General features: G+C 44.0%; 1 protein-coding gene across 1 annotated transcript in view; it reads left to right on the forward strand.

Moving 5' to 3' along the window:
• Window positions 1-23144, forward strand: part of PIK3AP1 (phosphoinositide-3-kinase adaptor protein 1) — a 92503-nt gene that overhangs the window by 27099 nt on the left and 42260 nt on the right. Inside the window, exon 4 of the mRNA XM_033130765.1 lies at window positions 20411-20556. Coding sequence (XP_032986656.1) covers window positions 20411-20556 — 146 coding nt within the window. The remainder of the gene's footprint in view (window positions 1-20410; window positions 20557-23144) is intronic.

The following is a 23144-nucleotide window of genomic DNA, read 5'->3' on the forward strand; positions in this document are numbered from 1 at the left end:
GACTCTTCAGCTCTTACAACAGGATTTGAACGTTATCCTCAGCTTGTCTTGTTCATTGGCAACATGGAATACTTCTCGGATGTCTGTGACCATGTTTAGGTTTTCTGGAATTTTTTTTTTTTTTAATGCTTCTTGGTACATTTTTTTTTTTCTAATACGGAATGTGTTTGGTTGGCTCTTTTCTTTTCCAGACATTTGGAAGGTACCCATTCTGCCTTAACTTCTGCCAGTTGTGCCTCAAAAGTTTTTCTTAAGCTTGCTGACCCAGGTTTCTTGGTGTTTGAATGCATTAGGGTTTTCTCTTTGAGTATTGCTCCACACTCCCAGGTAACTCATTGGCATGTATTTCCCCACTGCCCCTCCAGCACTGCCCAGGCTCCCCTTCCCCTGGTCTGGACTAGTGAGACATATTTTACAGAGCAGCCTGCCCGCTCCCAGATCAGATTTCAGGGATGCATCAAGGTATCTGTTCTCACTGAGCCGGGATTTGGCCTCAGCCGTGGTCTCCCTCAGGGTTCTAGGCATCCACCCCATTCCACCGGAGCTGGCACTTGAGATAAAACTGGTGTCCCCTTCCTGGTCTAGCATTTCCCCTACATATGTTGTCTCACTTAATATGTCGGATTTCTCATTTCTAGGCATATAAGATATTTTGGCAAATATTTGGAAATACCCCTCCTCCTACTAGCTGTGTCAGTGGTCTTGAGTGAAAAAAAAAAAAAGATTGAGAACGTTCCAGAGCTGTCTGTCCTTGCTTTTCATAACACCTGACTGTTAGGAGCATTTGGGGGAGCCTTCTTTATCATTTGGGGAGAAATTCTGCCATACCTCCTAAGTGGCTGAGTTGTACCGGGAGCGAGTCAGGGCGTTTTCAGAAATCTCAAAATGAATGTCCTCTGGTGAGGTCTACTAGGTTTGAGTAATAGAAGTGAACTATTAACCATTAGTTTAGTTTTTGGTGTTCAACTGGGGTCATGCGCACGGCCGTGGGATAGGAGTCATCTATATATAGACACAACCTTGAATGTTCATTCAGAGAAAATGCATTAAGGTTTTCCCGACGTTTTGGTAGAAAACATCTGCCATACTATGGAATTAGAAAAAGTAAAGATCTTGAGGTCTGGACGAAGTCTCACTCACCTTTAGGAGATACAGCTCTAAGCATATGGTAGCCTCTAGTGCTCAATAAATATTTGACGAATGAATAAATGAATGATTAGAGTATTGCTACGGTATAGTTTGGCTTTAAATAAACAAGATCAAATTATTTGGCTTATGGAAAATGACTTAATTTCGTTGTCTAAAATTTCAGTTCAACTGAATTGCCTGCCCAATTTCTGGGACTGTAAGTAACAAGGGAATGAAATGCATACAGTTAATGAATGGATGCAAATATCCCTTTTGAAATTAGAATTTTCTGCCATAGCTCAGGGTCATTATCTTGGAGCATCTTTCAAGCGATGGTTGTCAAACTTAACAGCGAAGGCTTGTTTTGATTTTAACAGTTCCCAGCGCAGGGCCAAATCCTGGAGACTTCAGCAATGCATGGCTACTAGTGGGGGGAGAAAGTGTATGGCACTAAGTATCTAGAAAACATTTCAAATGTCTGTTTTTAGAACCTTATTACAATCTATTTAAATGTAGTTTTTCAAAATAGATTTTTTAATGGTTATCTTCTGAATAGCTTGGATTTGCAACTGAAGAGAAAAGCAGCTCTTTAAAAAAAAGTACATTATATCAGAGCGGAAGAAGTTGTATCTAATTCTGTGTGATGGTTGCTATGGTGATGATTGAATATAAATTTCAGTTTATGTAAAAACCTGCTAAGGTTTTGATTAGAGACCAGAGGCGAAGCTCGGTGTCAGTTGAAGTGGCTAAAAAGCATCTATTAATGGGACAAAAAAGAAAGAAAGAAAAAAAGGAAGGGAGGAAGCGAAGGAAGGGAGGAAGGAAAGAAGGAAGGAAAGAAGGAAGGAAGGAAGGAAGGAAGGAAGGAAGGAAGGAAGGAAGGAAGGAAGGAAGGAAAAAAAAAAAAAAGGATGGGGTCACACAGCTCTCTCTCCAGCTAGGTATCATGTCGGCACAGACTAATCTTATAATGATTACCAAGGCAATACAAATTAGAACAGGAAGCAAAAAATGGTGCTTCTTCTCCCTTGACAATTTTTTCTATGAGGAAATGGAAGATGAGAGAGCTTCCTTGAGAGGAGGCAGGTTTTGCAAAGGTGAAAACTTCCATGTGCCGGTATCATTGGCTTTAAGTAGGCATTTGGTGTGGGAAAGGAGATTTCAAGCATCTGATGTGAGAGCCGGGCTGAGTGACCTTTACAGACCTTCCAACCATGATTTCCCATCTTTTGAGGACTTACTCAAAACAGCAAGAAGGAAAAACAAACAAACCCTGGTAGAGAGGTTAATAACATCATGTTACCCTCAAGCTTCAGGCACTAGAACTGTACATCTGCCTGGAGAACAGGCTTTTGCGTCTTAAATTAAGTGATTTAATTTAAGAAGGAACAGTTAAGGATCAGTGAGTAACTGAGCTAATTACGAACAGGTGTTTGTTTACCTAAATCCGACTCTTGAGTGCTACCTACTTAATTCTTTAGTATTTATGTGTAGTTGTTCTACTAGTACCCTCATATGTTTATTTATTATTTATATTTGTGTGTAGATTTTTAAAAGAGGATCAGATGGAGAAAGCATACCAATTGCTTGCCATTCATCGTGTCTATAGAAACATGGGTCTTCAAGTCCAGGCAAAATGCCAAGTCCCCAATGCCCACCTGGCTAATTGCAGACCAAAGTAATGAAGACAGGAATAGTCAATCTATGCTATGAGCATTCAGGAGAGTTTTCAGTGTCTCAATTTCAGTTACTGCTACCTATGTGTGTGCTAAGTAAAATTGGAAAGTCACTGAATTTACCTTTTAATTCTTTTTCCTTCAACCTTCTCCATTATGACTCATTGCTCAGTAGCCCCCTGATTCAGCACCTTCATGTCCAAAGTTGCCCACTCTGACTGTGGAAACACCCTAATAGAGCCCTCCTTTTGCTTAACTAGAAATGCTCTAGTTTCTAGAATGATCTTTCTCTTCAACACGCTCCCAAACTTAGTCAAAATCCCCTCTCCAAAGTGGCTGACTTCAGCATAACACAAGAAGGTAATTGGATTAATGGTTATTTTTTAATGGTCATCCTTAACGGATTGTCTAGTGGAGTACCAGAGACTTGGGTTTTAGATCTCCTGTCCAGTTTTTCTCTAACTTTGAAGCATATACAAAACTCAAATATCAAATTTATTTGGGCTGAATTATGTCCACCTCCCCTCAATTCATATGTTGAGATCCTAACCTCTAGTACCTCAGAATATAACTGTATTTGGATATAGGGTCTGTGGGGACAGAGCCCCAGAGAGCAGTTTCCAGGCTCTCGGCCTCATGTGGAAAGGTGCTGGCTCGGGTAGTAGATAGCCGTCAGCCGTGGCTGGTTGGCCGTCAGCTGTAACCATTGAGCCATTGGCCACTAATATAACTGCTGTGGCTACGCTGGCAGAAAATGGGGGCTAGCAAGAAGATGGTGGCTGGGCTGGCAAGCGCGGATTGCAGTTAGCACGGTGGAGTGCGGGTTGCGGATTGCAGAGAAGTAGACAGCAGGTTGCAGACAGTGTGGCTCCTGCTTCCTGTGTCTCCAACCCAGCTGCCAGCAAGACTGTAGTGGTATGACTCCCCTATCTATGGCTCCATGGGTGTTCCTTTTTGGCCTCACCGTGTCCTGCGTTCTTATGTGGGGAGCGTGAGCTGAGACCCCGCCTGCTGCCCTGCATGACAGGGTCTTTTAAGAGGTAATTAAGGTTAAAGTGAGGTTATTAGGGTTAGCCCTAATCCAATATGACTGGTGTCCTTATAAGGAGAGATTAGGACCTAGACGTGTGTGTGCACAGAGGACATGCCATTTGAAGACACAGCAAGAAGGCAGCCAGCCATCTGCAAGCCAAGGAGAAGAGGCCTCAGAAGAAACCAAACCAGCCAACATTTTGATCTTGGACTTCTAGCCTCCAGAACTGTGAGAAGCTAGATTTCTGTCATTTAAGCCTCCCAACCTGTACTATTTTGTTATGGCAGCCCTAGCAAACTAATACAGATTTATAGATGGATAACATTTGTATGTGGCTGGGTAGTTATTACACTGACTGGCAGAAGCATTATTCAGAATTATCTTGATCTCGTTTAATTGGGATGATCCTAAGTTCTGTTCTTAGGTCTGTAAGAGTAGTTCAACTACTACAGCATGGCAGAAAGGCAGTGTGGCGTTAACTTGGGAAGGTTACACTTGACCATTTGACTGATAAGGAACCAGCAGTGATGATGTTGCCACGGAAAGCTATTACAATATTAAGCTACATTAATTAAAATATAGCTCCCCAGTCTTGGAATATTGTAATTTCATTGCATTCTACCAAGAATGGTGTTTCATTCTGGGTGCCACCTTTTTAGGAGGAAACTGACCAACTAGAATATGTCCACAGAAGGACGAGGGAGTTTCGGAACATGTTGTATGAGCCGTTGTGTGGAAAGCGTGGCTGAGTTCTGAGTGACGGGGTAAGGGAGACTCGTTTTTAGGTGGAGGTTTCTGGGAGGCAAGAGTGCTGGACATTAGGGTGGAAGTTCCAACATTCTCTCCACCCTAGATGTTTAATGGAGTCAGTGGGTGCATGACATCCCGCTGGTGATGGTTACCGTGCATGTGACATGTTGGAACAGTCAAAGCGAAGAGTTTATATTCTGTGCTTGGGGGGATATTTTGCTCTTTTTCCTCTGGATCTCGTTGTGTGAACCTTCAGACTGAAAATGAAACTCATGCTGGAGATGATAGAATAGAGAAATGGAAAGAACCTGGGGCCCTGATGATGTCACCTGAACCCTTACGTCAGCCAACCCCCAAATCTGCTCAGCTGTTGGCCTTTCTGTTCCAAGAGATAAGAGTCTTTATTGTTTAAGGCATTTTAAGTTGAGATTTCCTTTACTTGTAGAAGAACCGTTTTAACAGACTCTACAGGGTTGGGCTGGAGATAAAAAGATGAGCTTTCCCAGAAAATTCCAAATGCCCATCAGTGGAATAGACCCTTGCAAGAAGGGAACTTTTGTCACTGTAAGTGTTCAAACAGAGGTTGACTATGATTTTTAAAAAATCCTTTCAGTGGAATTTTGCTCTAAATGATTAAGTGTCTTTCAAACCCTGATGATCCAACATTCAAAACTAATTCTTACTAAGGTGTGAGTGACCACGAAGCTGAACCTTTCCCAGGGCATTTGCATTATCCCCAGTGTGACAACGCAGCTGAAGCTTTTATTAGTAGACTGTGGAGGTGGGGGAGGTTTCTGTGCATGAGCGCCCTCCAGGTGCTCGTCGCCCATTCACACGAGTGAGGAGCCACTCTCCTCTTCCCCCACAGGGGTCTGTGTCTGTCACCCCCACTTTTGGAAGGTTGCTGAACCATGATCAAAGGGGAAATAAACCATACTGTGACTGCTGGATTTGCAAAACTCACTGTACAGAGGGACTGCAGGATTATGGAGAGGCAAAGTGCAAAGAGTCCTGTGGCTTGTGGGCTATTGGTGGGAGGGCCCCAGAGGCTTAGGGGAGTGGCAGAGAGGTAAATAAAAGGTTGCAAGGGTAACAGAGAAGCAGTTTCCAACCCGTTTTAACCTATGCTCCCTTCTGACAAACATCCCTCTTCCATGGTTCATATGATAAAAAAAAATAATAGTTTCAAATTTTTAATATAAAATTATAATAGAATATTGACTAAGCTTTAAAAGCTACACAAGTTCTCCATTCTAATTCATCAGTCTGGCAAGACATTTGCAAACACTCCCACCTCCTTCTGAGAAGATGCAAATCACTGGAATAGATTTTTTCTTGATCCTCATCTCAATGTTGATTAGGTTGCTAGTGGTTCCTATAATTAATATAAAATCAGAGTGAAAACGCTATTTTGCCCTCATGCTTGTGACTCTGAACCAGAAGGTGTGCTCTCACGCTGTATATTGCACACTACACATAACCAAACTGGGCTTGGGGAGAAATGTTCACAGAAGATCAAAGGACTGCATTTTTGTGCGTAGTGAGAACACAGTTGGCAAGGCCAGTGGGGTTTCATTCACAGAGGGGCGGGGCTGGACAGAGCTTCTGAAATCCAATTGTATTGTCCACTCTGTGTTTACACAGAGGGGAACACCTGGGAACACAGAAGTGACTCACCTGGGTCCAATCTGCCTGGGTTAGTGGATTATTGACCTGAGGGTAGGAATGTGAGAAAACTCAGGTCTTATTTTGGGGTATCATTTTTTTAAAAAAATTATTGTGTGCCTACTATGTGCCATGCTCCAGGGTGGGGTGTTAGGATCTGTGGTTAGCAAAGACATCCCCATTTCTTTTTAAATTTTTTTATTGGGGAATATTGCGGGACAGTGTGTTTCTCCAGGGCCCATCAGCTCCAAGTCATTGTCCTTCAATCTAGTTATGGAGGGCACAGCTCACTGGCCCATGTGGGACTCGAACCGGCAACCCTGTTGATCAGAGCTCGCGCTCTAACCAATTGAGCCATCGGCTGCCCCTGGGGTATCATTTTTTAAGAATTAGGATTTGCAAGGAAACCAAATCTGATTGATTTTTTTAATTAGTGAGAAGGATAAATGTAAATAAGAGGCAAAGGTGGTGTGAAGAGGCTGACTACTAAGCTTGTAACTATTTTTTTGTGTAATGGGGCAAAAGGTAGCCCAACCAGTGTTTGTCCCGGTGATGGGAATTCTCTGTCCTGGACACTGGGTGCGTCTGGTGTCAAGTTGGCCTGGCACTTCCCTCGCTCTGGCTGGGAGGACAGGCCATATTCAGAGATGGGCTCAGTATACATGTTGGAGGCCGCCAAGCAAGTGGCCGGCCTGTTTCTGCTTTGGGCTTTACTTCCACTTCAGTGAATGCACTCTTCTTCCCTCGGAAGGCAATGCCCAGTTCAGCTGGGTTCGAAGGGTTCCACCAGTTTCTGTATTTTCTGCCCTCTGCTTTCCAGCCTCAGGCTGAAACAAGGTAACTCGAAGGTTGGATTCCAGCTCCAACACGGAAACTTAAAATTCCCTGGAAAAGTCCCTATAAAATAGAGAATATCATTTTAGAAAGCACAGTTTGATCAGCTTTCGTAAGCTGTTAATTATTAAACAAAATCAATATTTTTTAGTTTAATTTTCACTCTTCAGTTAGAAAAACTAAAGGTCATTTCTTCAAAGACAAAAAATAAAAATAGAAAAAAATTCCCAGTGTATGTTTTTGGTGACCCTCTGGGAAGTGGGGGATGGAGAAAAGGCCTCTCAGATGGTGGAGGAAGAGGTAATAGTGTGGCTTCCAGTTTGGGGGCTCCTGTTCTTTCCTTGTGGGTTTTTAGTTGTTACTGCCACCAAGGCACGAGGGTCAGGGAGGCTGGGAGAGGCCATGAAAGCTGTAATTGCCTCAGGTCATAGCCAGCCCAACGAGGGGACAGTGTGTGACTCCATCAGATATGTGGGCCAGAAGCCAGGCAATGACCACTGACCACTGCCAGAAAGTTAGCCAAGGTTTAAAAAAAAAAAATTAAGGTCACAGAGACAAAAACAAGCAGAATTCCAAAACAGGTGCTTAGGGCATGTTCAGCCTAGCAGAGGGCTCAGAAATGACCCTGTTCTTGGGGGGAACATTTTCTGACCACCTTTTCCCTTAAAGACAGACAGCTGGCAGGGGACAGGCTGAGGACACTGCAGACAAACCACAGCAAATGGAAGAAAGGAGAGGGGTTTGTGACTGTAGGCGGATTCCGGAACAATGCAACCCACCTTGGCCTCCCCTCCAGGAAATAGCCAACCTAGAAAAGCCCCTGTGACCTTTTATAGGTAGACAAACTGGTTTGGTTGTTTGAATTGTGGTATTGCCAAACCATGGTTCTAGGCTTATGTCCCCTGTCCCTGGGATAGACTCATAAAACTCAAATACAGGTGAGCAACAGCAGGGGCTGCTCTCATGTCCTAATTGCTAATAGAAATACTTCATTATTAATAACAATAGTGGTCAGGGATATGGCAGCTGCCTTTTATGGAGCACTTACTATGTGCTAGAGTGTTTGATAATGAGAATTCTGAGAGGCTGCAATTGTAATTTCCATTTGACAAATAAGGAAAGTGAGGCTTTGAGAGGTTGAGTGACTTGCCTAAGGTGACCAGCTGGTAAGAGCCAAGATCCAGCCTAGGTTGTCTACACCTTATATCCCGTACTCTTAAGGACTACCAGTGGTGGTGATGACAGTGCAGCTGGCAGACCTCTGGCTGCCTGGAGTGGAAGTGATCAAATACCCCAGGGCTGTGCGCTGAATCCTTCATGGCATTGGACCAAGGCCCTGCTTCCCATGGGCTGCTTTCAGCTGATGACAGAGCATGGCAGGGATAGTATAGCAGGACAGCTCCTGGAAGATACAGGGCTCCCCAGGGCCAGCTTTAGCTTGAGGATTCCCTGACAGACTTGCAGAAGTTTCCTGAGCTCAGTGGTCTAGGACCCTTCTACCCATCCTTCCTTCCCCATCTTCTTGATTTGGGCTCAGACCATCTGATTGGTCTCCCAGCCTTCCTCCCCATTTGCTGTCTCGGGCATTTTCCCTAATAAAATCCTTGCATGTTTAACCCCATTTTAGCCTTTGCTTCTCAGAAGACCTGCACTAACACAGTGTATATACCTATACCGTGCCAAATTTTCAGGGCAGCTGGGTTCAGCTGACTGGCGTAAATTGGGAGTTAGACAGTTTTCTGTTTCTCTCCAGATTCCACATTCTAAGCCTCAAGGCATGAAGCTTTATGGTGGTCCTCCCTCTGTTGTAATTCCCCCGCCCCCACTCACTTAAGTAGTTGGTCTTATCTCATCCATCGATTCATGCAAGAAGCATTTATTGACTTCTCACTATGTTCTACGCTCTGGGGATCCAAAGATGAATGTCAGGGAATCTGCCCTCAGGGAAATCACAGTCTAGTGGAAGAATAATTTGGTCAACAGATAAACAATACTAATTGCTGATGACTCTCCAATGCTTATTCTCTATCTGGTACTCTTTAAAGTGTTTTATATGCATCAGCTCATTTTATACTTACAACTATTGTGTGTGGCAGGTGGTGTTATCGTTATTTGCACCTGGGGAAACTGAGGCACAGAGCAGTCAGTGGAAGAGTTGGGGTTTGAACGAAGGTAGAGCCCTCAAGCTTACTGCTCTGCTACACTGCCCCTTGCCATGCTGCCTGTTCGAAGAGAGTATGACCCTGCCCGGGAGTGCAGGCTTCCTTTCCCTGCAGCAGAAACTCTGAACACAAAGCAGCTGAGCTACCACTTTAAAAATCCCCATCGGCTGCCACAGTGAGAACAGGCTCACTGGGCAATGTGGTGGGTACAGAATGCCAGTTGTGTTGTGGAGCATCGTTCCTCACTGCTCCGGCCTGGAGGTTGCTGGATCTCTGCTGTTTCCTGTCTCCTGGGCCACCTGACACTCACTTCCTGGGTCACATTGGATTGTCCAGCTCTGGACTCCCGGAAGCAGAGGTACACGCTTGCCCATTCCTACAAGGAGAATCATTTCTTACGTAAGAACTCTCCATTTGGTATATGAATGCTAACAGAACTAACAAATACTTAACTTCTTCTAGTACTTTCCAGTTTTCAGAGAGCATATGTGTGCTTATCACTTAATCCCAACAAGCCTTTGCAGTGAGCCAGGCAGGTATAAATGTTCTCATTTTAAAGGAGAGAAAATCGAAGCTTAGCAAAGTCACAGTTACCCAGGAAATGGTATAGGTGGGACTGGGGTCCAGGCTTTCCGTGGCGTAGTTGACTGTACTATTCCAGAACCCTTCAGTAGCTGCGTTTATGCTGCTAGGAAATATTAGACAGTATCTTTAGGGCCTTGCCTTTAGTAGCACAGATTTTAATTACTGGGGCCCCTGGGTTAAAGAAGTTTTTATTTTGGCCCGTAGTTATTTAAGGAAAATTTGGAGTGCTAAACCAATCACCCAGGAAAATTATACCCCCACTCCAACTTGACCATGCGGTGAAGCCAGATACAGTGTTTCAGGAAGGGGAGTGAGAAAGTTACCCTTCCTAGAAATGGAAAGTGAAACCCGCCTGTCCAATTTCGTAGTTTCAGCTGGTTAGAATGCTAATGGTCAGCAAAAGTGGGGACAAGAAAACACCCTCTCAGCCTTTCCTGGAAGTTTGACAGTTGCGTGGTAGAGACAAATGGAAGGGAGTTTTCTTCACACTTTCCTAAGCTTGGGGTTCTATTATCAAGAGTTGCCGTTGGCCTCTCAGTTCTTGGTTGGGTGAGAATAAACCACATTTTTGTGGCCTGTCCCAAACAAAGCCCATTTGTCTGTCCTTATGGCAGTAAATCTAGACGTCAGAGTCTGTTTAGATTAGAATTGATTCCTAAACCAGGAAACCAAGAAGAAGCTGTCTAAAGACTAGTTATTAATGGCCTCATTACAAGCCTGTGTCGTGCCATTTGAACGACATTTACATAGAGAGAGGAAGCACATTTATAAGTGTCAGAAAGAGATGAAGAAAGAGGAAGCCTTCACGGGGGCTGCGGTCTCTACAGCTTTATTAGCAACACTGGGATTTCCTGAACAATGAAACAGGGGCCTGCGGGCCTCCAGCCCTGAGAGTCCTAGGGGGGAGCTTCCTCCTCAGTGGTGTGGCCTTTGGAATCCAGGTATGGACAGTACTTCTTAAGGATCTTGATAAACTTGGCCAAAGAAGTTATGCTTGGCTGCTGGGTCCAGGAGAGAGGTGGGTTTCTGTGGAACCCATTTCCCATAGTGGGGCAGCAGATTTTTCCGCATCCCTTACCAGATTTATCCCAGAGACTTGTTGAGGGAACTTCTGTTTGTGGCCAAGAAGCAACTCACCCAGGGGAGTTATTTCTCCTCTGGAGTCATGTTTCCTGAGATCAGCTCTTCCTGCAGTCTGGGAACTGGATAGAAGATGGGAACCTTGAGTTCTAACTGTGGTTCTACCATTAAACTGGCAGCTAATGCCCTCAGGCGAGTCAGTTCACATCCCCGTGCCTCCAGCTCTCCCTCTGCAAAATGGAGATGCGTAGTTCCATCTGTCACATGTGCCTGGGGACTCTGGAAGGAACAAATGAGAACAAATTTACAAGTTCTGAGACACTGGGTTGTGCGAGAACTCCCGGGAATCCTTGGCTTCTTGGATGAGGATGGAGCAACTTAGCTCTACTACTTAGGGAAGTTTACTGAAGGATGAACTTGGGAGAGGGCTGGAAGGCCCCAGCCCTAGCTGGGAGGGTGGGAGGGCTGTAGGCAGATTTTATCATCCGTGGTGGACTAGGGTGAGCCCACACTTTGGTTGTCATGGCAGCCTCAGCTGTGAGGCTATTTTTATTCAAGCTGAAGGGCAGGTCGTGTGAGTTGGGGAGGGGAAGAGAAGAACATCATCATTTGCTTTAAAACAAAACTAACACTTTGAATAGTCATTTACAGCAACTAGGTGGGGGCTGCATAAAGATCTTAGAGGCCTGAGATCTGCTGGCCCCCTCTCTGCTCCCTTATCCAGAACTTTCAGTGCCTTGAGGAAGGCGATGAGAATTACCTGGTGAATGAAGGAAAAACAATTCCTTCTGCATGTGAGCTGGAAAAGAGCGGGGTTGATGTACAGGAATAGATTCCTGATCTAGCACCGTCTACCCAGGCCTGCAAACTCACCGGATATGTAGTACAACCAGACAGCCCCAGGAATCTGCAGCTGGCACAGAACGTCTGGATGGCAAAGCAGGTTGGATGTGACAGGTGAGCCAGCCGGTGCTGGGAAAACCCGCAGCACCGACTGCCCCAGGAAGTCGGCACGGCCTTGTGAGAAGAGTGGATTCATTTTTTTCCCTCCTCCTTTCTATTCCTTTCTTGTTTCCAGGAAAGCAGAGTGGCCACCACGAGTTTATCTAAAGTCTGAGCTGGGGATGTGTCTACAGGACTCTGCCTTACCTTTTTGGTGTCATGAGGATGATGAGGATGATGAAGGTGACAAAGACATGGTTGATGTCACTTTAATGGACTCGTATTAATGCCACTAAATACTCGTCACCTCCTCCTTCCCCTGACTTAAATTCTAGGAAGACATATGGTGGATCAGAGTCTGGCATCCTACTGAACCTCTTGTCATCATTCTGATTGATGACTGTATGTGACTTTGGGGGTAGCTGTGACCTGCGGGTTGGGTATACTTGTAACTGTGTCGGGAGCTTTTTAAATGAAAGGTATCAGTTGGACGGGAAATTCAATACCCACTAACCAAGGTGGGTACACAACGGGGAAGAAAGACCCATGGGTGATGACTAAAATGAAAAAGCAGTCTTGATGTTTGCCAGGAAGCTGGGGAGGTAGGGGTGATTGAAACTCAAGTTCTGTGTCCCACCGTTGCAAGCCTCTCACCTCCCACCTCGAAACCCATATGCTTTTGTAGTGGAGCAAAAGCTCCTTTAGTTAGATCCGTGCATTTAGAATTTGGTGCCAAGGCCAAGTCAGAAGTCTCCCTTTGTGCTTTCTAAGGACACAACAATAGCTATGACACTGATTTTCTAAGCAAATAGCTGGTGTAAACAAGATACACAATAGGAGAAATGCTTAATCTACTTAAGAATCATTTTTCTAAGCATTTTGTGAACCACATGTGTGGTACACTTTCAGATGTCAGGTTAATAATAGCATCTTACTTGCTCATGAAAGAGAATAGAGCAGGATGTTGGCTTGGTAACACTTTGTTAGCCAGTGGCTTGTTATTTTATATATTTGAAGGCGCTGCTTGCTCAGGGTGTGATGAGTGGTCAGCTCCTCCCCTTCTCAATTCCGACCCAGATTTTACAAAAGAGCTGACACATTCTGCTTGTGTGTCTGGAATTACTTTCAACACAAGCAAAGAAAATTCTTCAACCTTTAGAAAAATAAAACTACATTCCGATCTATATTTTATAGCATTTCCTTTTCTCATGAATACTGTTGGCTGACAGATCTTCAATAAAGCGTCCAAACTCTTTGAATGGTATTCACAGTCTCTGACACCGAGAATCCCTCCCTGCCCCCGCCCCCATACAAAAAGTGTCCCTGCATTACTTCCTACAGCCCAAATACATCATTTGCTCTCATGCCTTTGCGCCCTTAATCATGCCTTTGCCTCCGCCAGCAAGGACCTTTCGACCTGCATGTCAGCATTCTCTGTGCCTTTCAAGGCCATGCTTGTCACTTCTTTGGGGATGTCTTAACTTTTTTGATTTTCTGGTGGCCATACATTGTGTTTTATAAATCCCTGCTTATCTGTCGTAATGTTTTGTTTTGAAGTTATTCCTGTTCTCGTTAGTCTCTGGAAGTTGGAGAGAAGCTGTTTCTCTCTTCTGTGTCCTGGTATCAGCGAGCACAGAAATTTTTCTTACCCTTACGTTTCTTGGGGAGGCCTAGGATAGGCTTGAATATTTATTATTCATTGATAGGCAATAAGTATTTATTAAAGGGATAAAGGAATGAATTATGAATTATTAATTTAAATAGAAAATATACCTTTTTCACAGAAGGGTAACGTGAGCATCCAAGTGCTACTTGACTTAGTTAAAGTAAGTTAACTTCTTTATCCTTCAGGAAGCCCTTCTCAATGTCTGAAACTTCTGTTATATTTTTCATGTGACAGCACTTTTCCAAACACTCAGAAACATAACTCACTTCATAAATAGTGGTATTTATGGGCTCATCACGCAGGTTAGTGCTTGCTGGGAAGCTGTCACATAGTTCTCAGTTTTTTCATGTGGAACCTCCTCTTCCCAGTTCAGTTGTAACCTCCTTAAGGCCAAGACTATAGAGGACACACTCATGGGATCTCCCATGGGATCTGTGTCATACGCGATCAGTAGATACTTCTAGGTGATGAGAAGCTCAGGTTTCAGCACATTTTATGTTGGGCTTTGAGAAGTAGTTGTTTTATGATTTCATCCTTGTGGCTTAGGTAGGATAGATGAAAATCATAATAGCTGCAAAATTGCATCCTGAGTGGAAAAGCCTCCTGAAGTTTCTCCAGACCTCAGGCAATTCTCTGTATTTCTGCCCCATCTGTGTAATGGTTACATTTGGGTCTTGGACCTGGGATGCAAATGCAGAGGGAACATGGCCTGTTTCTTTTGTGAACCCCACTACCTAGATTGCTTGTCAATTCATTTCTGCATTCTTCAAGAAAACTTTGAATCTTCTTCACTCTTTCTTTTATCAGCCACGGTGAAAATTGTGGATAAGAATTGATGTTCTCTTCCTACTTCATTCTAGCCCAGAGTCACACATGTTCCCCCTCACTAGCCCCAATGACCATTTCGGTTTCATTCCATTTGGGGCTAGATTGGTGGAAAGCTCTTAATTCTCTGTTGAAATTTATCTCCTTAATTTCCTTCTCTGTTCACTTTCTTTTTCCTTGTCATCCAAAACTCAGAGAAAATAATTCAGTATGTTTATGCTACAGACGTTTTTCTTCCCTTCCAACTTTCACTGTACCTTATTTTCAAAATCACTAATAAATTTAGCGTACCAAAATGGAAGCAGTATATCATAATCCAGTTTTTCCCAAACTTCAGTCATATGAGAATCATCAACATGCTTTATGGTTTATTTTTTTAAACAGCTTTATTGAAATACAATTCATTTAAAGTGTACAATTCAAGAGATTTTGGGAGTATGTTACATTTTCCAATTTTAAAAATTGTGGCAAAATATATATATTTGCCATTTTAACCAATTTTAAGCATACAACTCAGTGGCATTAATTACATTCACAGTGTTGTACAATCATCACCACTATCTATTTCCAGAACTTTTTCAATGTACTATTAACAATATTTTCTTTAAATCAATTCATGTTTTTTTTTAAATTAAGTAAAATTATTTTTAAAGGAAACTATGCCTCTGTAGATGAAAAGCCAGTATTTCCTGATATAAAAAGTAGGTAATTATAAAAATAAAACAATAAAAGCCAGTGTATTAAATTCTTCTAAACACTTATGCCTCCAGAAGCCTGTGGGCTAATGGCCTTGTGGTCTCTGTGGTGCAAAGGGAGATACGCATGTTAAAGAGGTATTAAAAGCATCCTCTTACCCCGCTGAGCCTTTCTTTTTGGTATAAGTGGGATTGAAAAAAAATTGAAAAGGGACTGCTTTTTCACGATGTGGCTCTGTGTCACGGAATCTTGGCTGTTCACTTTAGCATCATTTCCTGTACCACCAGGGTGCATGGCTCACAGTGCGGGAAATGCTGTCAGAGTGCATGAGGGCATGAATTTGGGGGTTAAATTTCCACATGGCATGTACTGTATGACTTGGATAGCTTACTTAAATTTCTGTGCCATAGTTTTCTCATCTGTGAAATGGGCAGAATTATGCCAGTCTCTTAGTTGTGATAAAATGGAATCATATCTGTTAAGGTTTTTGCATGGTTCCTGGGATATAATAAATGCTCAAAAAATGGCAATTGTCATATTTAAGAACGATCCTTGTTTATACTTTCCCCAAAGCTTAGCATTACCTGAGAAGTTAGCTTGTGTACTTCAGAAAAACTCTCCAAGATCAGTATACACCATTCTCTTTCCCACCTTACTCTATCCCTCCCATAGGCTGTCAAAAAACTGTAATCCTGACTGAGTGCCAGACGGTGTGCAGGAAAGAGACAGTAAACAATGTAATCTGAAAAGTTAATTGGAAAGTAAGAGGTGCAGCCTTGGGTCAGAGTCCCCTCAACCCGTGGAACCTTGGCTAGACCAGTTGGCATTCAATGTCTCTTGACTTAGATCCCATCATTGCAATGTGCCTGTTGGCTCTGGTGGCAGGTCCCAGGCTCCCTAACTGAAGTGGCATTGCTCAGAGCAAGGCAGCACCACCAGGCATTGGTGAGTGAAAGCCCACATCGTGTTTCATGAGCTGCAGTCACAACCCCAGGCCAGGGGATAGCAGGTGATGCTGCTTCCTGCCCTGGACACCTCCACGAGGGAGGCAGGGCACAGACAACTGGGGTGAAGGCCGCTCTGCCCCTTACTTAGTGCTGCGTGACCTTGGCCAACTTACTTCAATTCTTCAGTCACACTGTTCCATGTATAAACTAGGAATAAGAAAATCGATTTCTATGTCCCAGGGTTGTTGTGAGGATTAAATGAGATTCAGACTATCGACCAGTCACACGATATTGAATAAATGATAACTTTTATTGTTATTATTAGTAATATTAAGGAGCCTGTCACCTGTCCTTTTACCTCGTATGAGCTGCTTCCTGGGACTTGGTGTGAATCTAAGGGCACACATATACTCATTTCGTTTAAAACGACAGTCATGTTTAGATCCAAATAACGTGTAAACTCCCTTGTAAAGGAAAAAAAAATGAAACACTAGTGTTGACAGGTTATTCTGATGTGTTTAAATTTGTGTGATCATATTCACCTTCTTTTGCTTATTGTTCTTTCCTAATTCTGAAAGCAAAACAAACGAATGTATAAATATAGGTATAAAATAAAGAAAAGGGAAACTGACTGCATTCATTTTGGCTTGTGGAAGCAGCATCATGAACATGGCACGAGGCTGGTGCTCCCCAATTCTTGCTGCAGTTCCCTGTGTTGTTTTTGTTCTTGGATTCCCCCACCACATTTCTCTGTCTGAAGTAGTGTACGAGGAAACCTTCTTGTGTTTACTTGGCACAAATGCCTCATCTGCATATCATCCTGCCCCCTGTTCTTTCCTCTTGGGTCCCTGACATTCAGGGTAGCATGACCTAGCTGCAAAATGATTGTAAACATGCACACACACGCACGCACACACACACACACACACACCACAATCTTACGGTGGGATCCAATTATTGCACGGTCATCCAGATAATCTGGGATGTCTTTGCATTTGGATCCCATTTTAAAGACATTATTATCTAAATGAAAAGCCCTAGCACAGATCTCGTAAGGACTATAGCTGAGGACTCTTGGCAGGCACCAATTTGAGAAACATTAATTCACATTCTGCCTAAACCCCCAGAATATTTGAAGCAGCCTCCAAAATTAAGCATAATATCAAAAAGAGAAACAGGCAAGACCAAGGACCTGGATGAGAGTATAACAGCAATTAAGAACCAGAATTGTCATTGAGGTACCTAGCAGCAAGGGCAAAAGGTGAAACACACCGTGTTAGCTTGTTTTTATTGTCGAATAAGAGAAAATAGGCAAGTTCTCTGAAGAGACAAACTTTGTCTGCCACTGATTTCAAGGAGTATTTGCCATGAGACTTTGGGGAGCCAGAGGTACAAAGAAAGTCTTTCTCTATCATTTCTCCAGAGTTTCTCTAGACTTCATAAAAGCCAAGAGGACTTTTAATTGTTACATTTAAAGCAGTGAGGATACTATTGGTGTCTTAACAATACTTGACCCTAGGGAGGATCCTCAGGCTTTTCAGAGTGCCTTTGCTCAAACATTTATTATTTGAGTCTCAGGACAACCAAGATAGAAGTATCTTCAAGGTGCAGAGGGGTCGAGAATGATCTACATGTTTAAGTGGGAAAGTTTGGGGTCATCTTACTCTGTCAGGTGGGTTTAGTGGTGCTTATGTCTGGGTTGGCATTTCCTTCATGGAACCTTGGGATCTGCCGAAGTAGATAGACCTTGGCCCAGTCTATAGCGTACTGTGGAAAAGGCCGATGTTGCTGGAAGAAACTTAGGCGGTACTGTTGGTTGTCAGTCAGTACCACCAGAATCACCCTGCAGAATGAGTGGCATCCTGCCTGGCTTCCAGAAATGAATTAGCTGCTGGTGGTTACGTAAAGTGACTTAAGAAATAGATCTACTGGATGGGGTTGTCCATACGGCCCATCTGAACGCCAAGTGCCGCACTGTTAGGCTCAGTCTCATTTATGCCAAGCTGGTGAACAATTAATCAAAATCCAGTTGCTACCTTTCTCCTCCAGGAAGAACATCTGAAATGGAAAGAAAAAAATAAAAGGACGTCCAGGCATCTAATAATAATAAAAAATTGAAGCTTGATGTGATAGTATGTAATTATTAAGAAGAAGAATATTAATTATCCCTGATCTTTTTTTGGCTATTTCCTTCACAGGATCTGTGGTGGGTGGGAGTTGCTAGTCATTTTAGAAGTGAACGATAAAGGAGAGGAGCGTGTGGGGAAGGGCAGATCCAGCAAAAAAAAATGGCAGCTTTTAATGAATTTGGCTTGAGTAGCAGGGAGGTGGGGAGACGACTGCAGTTAGCCTTTGAAGGTGGATGTTAGCACTGAGTGAGAGGGGAGTCGGTAGGATGGGATGTGATGGGGTGGGGTGGGGTGCGGCAGGGTGGGGAGGGGAGGGGAAGGGGAAAGGGAAGTGGAAGGGGAAGGGAAGATATAAGAGATTGATGGCTCTGAGGTCTAGTGGAAAACAATATCACTCTCCTTGGAACTCCCAGGGTCCTTTGCCCCACCTCTTAGCACTGAATTCTGCCTGGATTCCTGTTGCACAGACAAGATCAGAGACTTGGACGCACTGAGCCAGGCTTTCTGGAATACCACGTCTTGAGAGAAATCATGGGGACGGGAGGAGCCACAAGAGCGTGTGCCTCACTGTCCATCCCACTCTGGGGTCATGCATAGGCTCTACTAGCACAGGTGTCAGGCTCTAGGACATGACCCCTGTCCAAGGCTGGGGGGCTTTTGAGCTGTGTGTCTGGAAGCCTCAGTCCTTCACTTGGCCTGAGCAGGTCCTGGAGGTCCTTGCCTAGGCCCTTGTCCCCTGGCTGTGCTCCCCGACATCAGCCTTCGTGGTTGTGGGAGCACAGCCTCTCCCCTGGCACGAAGTAGGGTCGAGGGTGCAAGCCTGTGGTTACAGCTTTCTTTGGGGGACATATCAGTGGCCTGACCCACCAGCCACCCTAGCATTGTATTGGGACTGATTGCCACGAGCTGTGTAGGAGGCCAACTCCTTCCCCAGGAGGCTAGCCTGCAAGAATCAGCCAAGGTAACCCTTACTCTCACCCAGCCACTGTTTTAGATTGTGGGCTCTCCGAAGGTGGGATCGATGTCTGATTCATTCTCACGTCGTCTCAGTGCTTAACATACAAGTATTCGGCTGGTTCCATAAGTGGTTTACGAATGAGAAAAGCCCAAGAAAGGGACGATGACCCTTCCCTCTCCTCTTCACCATTCTTGACCATTTTTCTCTCTTTGAGGATCTGATGAAAGCTTTGTACTATCTCCAGGAAAAAATATAGGCAAACACACACACGCACACACACACACACATGCACACACAAACACACACAGAATCTTGCATACAAATAGCCTATCGATGGACAGACGCTGGCTGAGAGCCCTTACCTGAGAGTTCTGGTATGTTCCACTTACATCATCTCGGCGTCATCTCATTCTGTGCCATGCCCACACATTTGCGTTCCCCTCCTCACCTGCTCTGAATCTTTTATGTTTTAATCTTCCCACCATAGAGGTGTTACCGTGTTTCCCTGAAAATGAGACCTAGCCAGACAATCAGCTCTAATGTGTCTTTTGGAGCAAAAATTAATAGAAGACCTGGTCTTATTTCTTATTTTACTATAAGACCAGGTCGTGTATAATATAATATAATATAATATAATATAATATAATATAATATAATATAATATAATATAATATAATATAGTATAATAAAATACAATATAATACTGGGTCTTATATTAATTTTTGCTCCAAAAGAAGCATTAGAGCTGATTGTCCAGCTATGTCTTACTTTTGGGGAAACGGTAGCTGTGGTATTGATCTGGAACCCAGTTCCACTGATCTAAGATTCAATGAAAATGATTGATTTTCACTATTGCTCTGGCAGGGGCACATTGGTTAGCCATGACCCTGAGGAATCATGGCTTTCTGGACACCACAGGTTTTGTTTGATGTTCAAAAGATGACCTACAAATGGACAGCCCCCATTCTTGACCTCACTGGAGGAGACCCTTCCTTTCCCCTCAACCACCAAAGCCAGCCCTGCAAGCAGTCTGGATATAAAGCTTCTGGAAGCCTATTGATTGAGAGTAGATTTGTCAGCCTCAGAAAGCAGCCTACCTCAGGCTTGTGGGCTTTTCTCGCCACTCTGGGCTCTACCCTGTGGCCCACATGGCGGTTTACTTTTCCCCATTAGATCCTCTTTCATGATTTCCTGAGTTACTCCCTTCAGCCTGTATTTGTTTAACGTTCAGAGCCGTTTCCTATTTGGTAATGTTTGGGGCTTTCATGGTGTCGGACATGCACATCAATTCCCCTTCCTTCTGTTCCCATTCAGTGGTGTTCTCTGTTCCATAGATTCTGGCTGCGACTCAGTCACTGACACCGAGACTGAGGACGAAAAGGTCCTTCCCTACTTGAAGAAGCAGAGCCAGCCACTATTGCCACCCGAGACTTCGCCTGAGAACCTCATGGTGGTGCAGCCGGAACGCATTCGCTGTGGGGTAGGCACTTCTGGGGCTGGTGGATCCATGTCAGCACACAGGTTTTCAGGCTTTTCGGTGGATGGATTTGTTGGAGTAAAGGGAACGGGTCCTCTTGTTGCACCTCAGTGTAATGCCAAACTTCCTGTGGGGTTTCCCCTGAACATAAGCTGCCCTGGGAGCCCCAATACCTGGGTCTTAGACAAAGAGAGACGAGCCTAAGAATGCATGTGTCATCAATCTAAGACTTTTTAGTTCCTGGATCCAAAACTTAGGACATGTGGGAGACCAGCAGATAGGAGCATTACTAGACACTTACGCCACCTCTGGAGTTCGAGGCCTGGCTTTGCTCCTGCCAGCCTGATGCTGGGAGCAAGGAGATGTAGGGCATTTTGAGAGCTTGCTTCCTTCTCCATCAACTGGCCACTGGCATGGCCCAAATGAGTGCTTCGGAGCTTGATGGCTGAAACTTGCTGGCCAGTATTGCTTGCTAAAGGGATAAGATTAATATCTAAGCATACTGTGACTAACATTTTCAGGCTGATTTGAATGTGGTGGCCAACTGATGGGCCACTGTCATTTGAATCCTACCATAGTGTTGATAGTTTTGCATGATCTCTCCTTTCCTGACAAACAGTGGGTGATATTAGTTAAGAGCAGCAAAATGCTTCCCCATAGCTACAAGCCCTTTGTTAAGTTTGCTGCCGTGGCCTCTGAGACAAGAGGACAACAGAGCTGTGGCAATGGGAAGTACTAGCTTCCTTGCCTTTGTGAGTGATTTCCCGTGCAATCTGGGTCCATGAGGCATCGGGCAAGGACTTCTTACGTGAGGGTTGCAAACTGCTGCTTTGGGCTGGATTGAACTCATAGACATGTTTATTTTGGACTGCACAGTATTTTAAAAGTTAGGCATGAAAATCTGTGTTTCCAGCTTTCTTTAAGTCAGAACGTGGTGACACCAGGCCTTAGATGACTGGCTGGTCTGAGTAGCCCTTTATATGGGGCATGTATCTCCCAGTTCTCTTCATAATCCTTCCTGCCTTCCCCATGCCCCTCTCACCCTGAGGTCAGGCTGGTGGATGCCTGTGGGCGGGAACTAAAGAACAATGCCTTGAACATCCCTCCCTGATTCTCCAGCTTTCGTTCCTTCTCCCATCCTGGCTCCCACTAATTCAGGATTCTCCTTGTTGCCTACTCTAGGTCTCTGGGTCCTGAGGTAGCTGGGCTGGGGTTAGTCCTAACTGACAATAGGGGAGACACACTCGTTCTGTCTGGCTCTCCACGCTTCTTGGGAGAAGGGCTGGGCCTGCAGCAGGAGTCAGGTCAACCACAAACACATCCACAGTCAGGCTCAGCAGCCCCCAGGAGCCGGGACCACGCGGCTCCCTCACCTGTTGTGAAATCACAGCCCTTGTAATGTAGGGCACTCTGAGGACTTTATAGCAGAATCTTAGAATGAACATTTGGGGAGTTAGGATGAACTTAGAATGAACATTATGGCCAGAAATCTTTCTTTTCCCCATTTTGTTATTTTTTGATTTTTTGGTTTTTTTGGCGGGAGGGGCTATCCCTACCAGTTCAATGTCTTCAGAGGACAAGATAATTCCATTTGGCAGGCTTGGCAAGAGATCTTAAACCAAGGCAAAGTAGACATTCAGGTTGCTCAGTACCTTGGGAAAATTAATCCTCCAGTAAGTTATTTTTGTCCATCCATGAACAGCACTAAGTTGTAGAACAAGAGGGCTTCTCTAGGCTGCTGCCTCTTACATTGTAAGCTGCATATGAGTCACCTGGGAATCTTGGTAAAAGTGCAGATGCTGGTTCAGTGGGCCCAGGAAGGGCCTGAGCATCTGCATTTCTAACAAGCTTCCAGGGAAGCCAATGCTGCTGGTCCCTTGGCCTCATTTTGGGTAGCAAGGCTAGTCTAGAACAGTGCTTCTCCAACTATCTATGGTGAAAAACTACTCTGTATTTTGTTTTTTAAATTTCCAATTCTGCCATGGACCAATGCTTTTATAAAATACAAAAAAAAAAAAAAAAAAAAAAAAAAAAAAGAAGGAGAAGGAAAAGAAAAGAAATGCTATAAAAATGAAATAATAAGGCATAAAATACAAGCCCCAGATTTTAAAATTGTTACCATTAGGTTCAATATACATAAGATTACTCCATCAAATTACTATAAAGGTTTATAAATGTTCACTCTTGGTTTTTGTAACTTGTTTCATTGAGACCTACGGCCAACAGTGGCTGCCCAGCCCTGGACTGCAGACCCCACCCTGTTCTGGAACAGTCTCCTTAGATACCGTGTTTCCCCGAAAATAAGACCTAGCCGGACCATCAGTTCTAATGCGTCTTTTGGAGCAAAAATTAATATAAGACCCAGTCTTATTTTAATATAATATAAGACCCAGTCTTATATAATATATAAGACCAGGTATAATATAATATAATACCTAGTATAATAGAATATAATACCCGGTATAATATAATATAATACCGGGTCTTATATTAATTTTTGCTCCAAAAGACACGTTAGAGCTGATGGTCCAGCTAGGTGTTATTTTTGGGGAAACAGGGTAGGATTGGAGCTAAGGGAGCTGGGAGACCAT

The sequence above is a fragment of the Rhinolophus ferrumequinum genome, chromosome 16 (genome assembly GCF_004115265.2).
Source record: "Rhinolophus ferrumequinum isolate MPI-CBG mRhiFer1 chromosome 16, mRhiFer1_v1.p, whole genome shotgun sequence".
Classification (NCBI taxonomy): Eukaryota; Metazoa; Chordata; class Mammalia; order Chiroptera; family Rhinolophidae; genus Rhinolophus; species Rhinolophus ferrumequinum.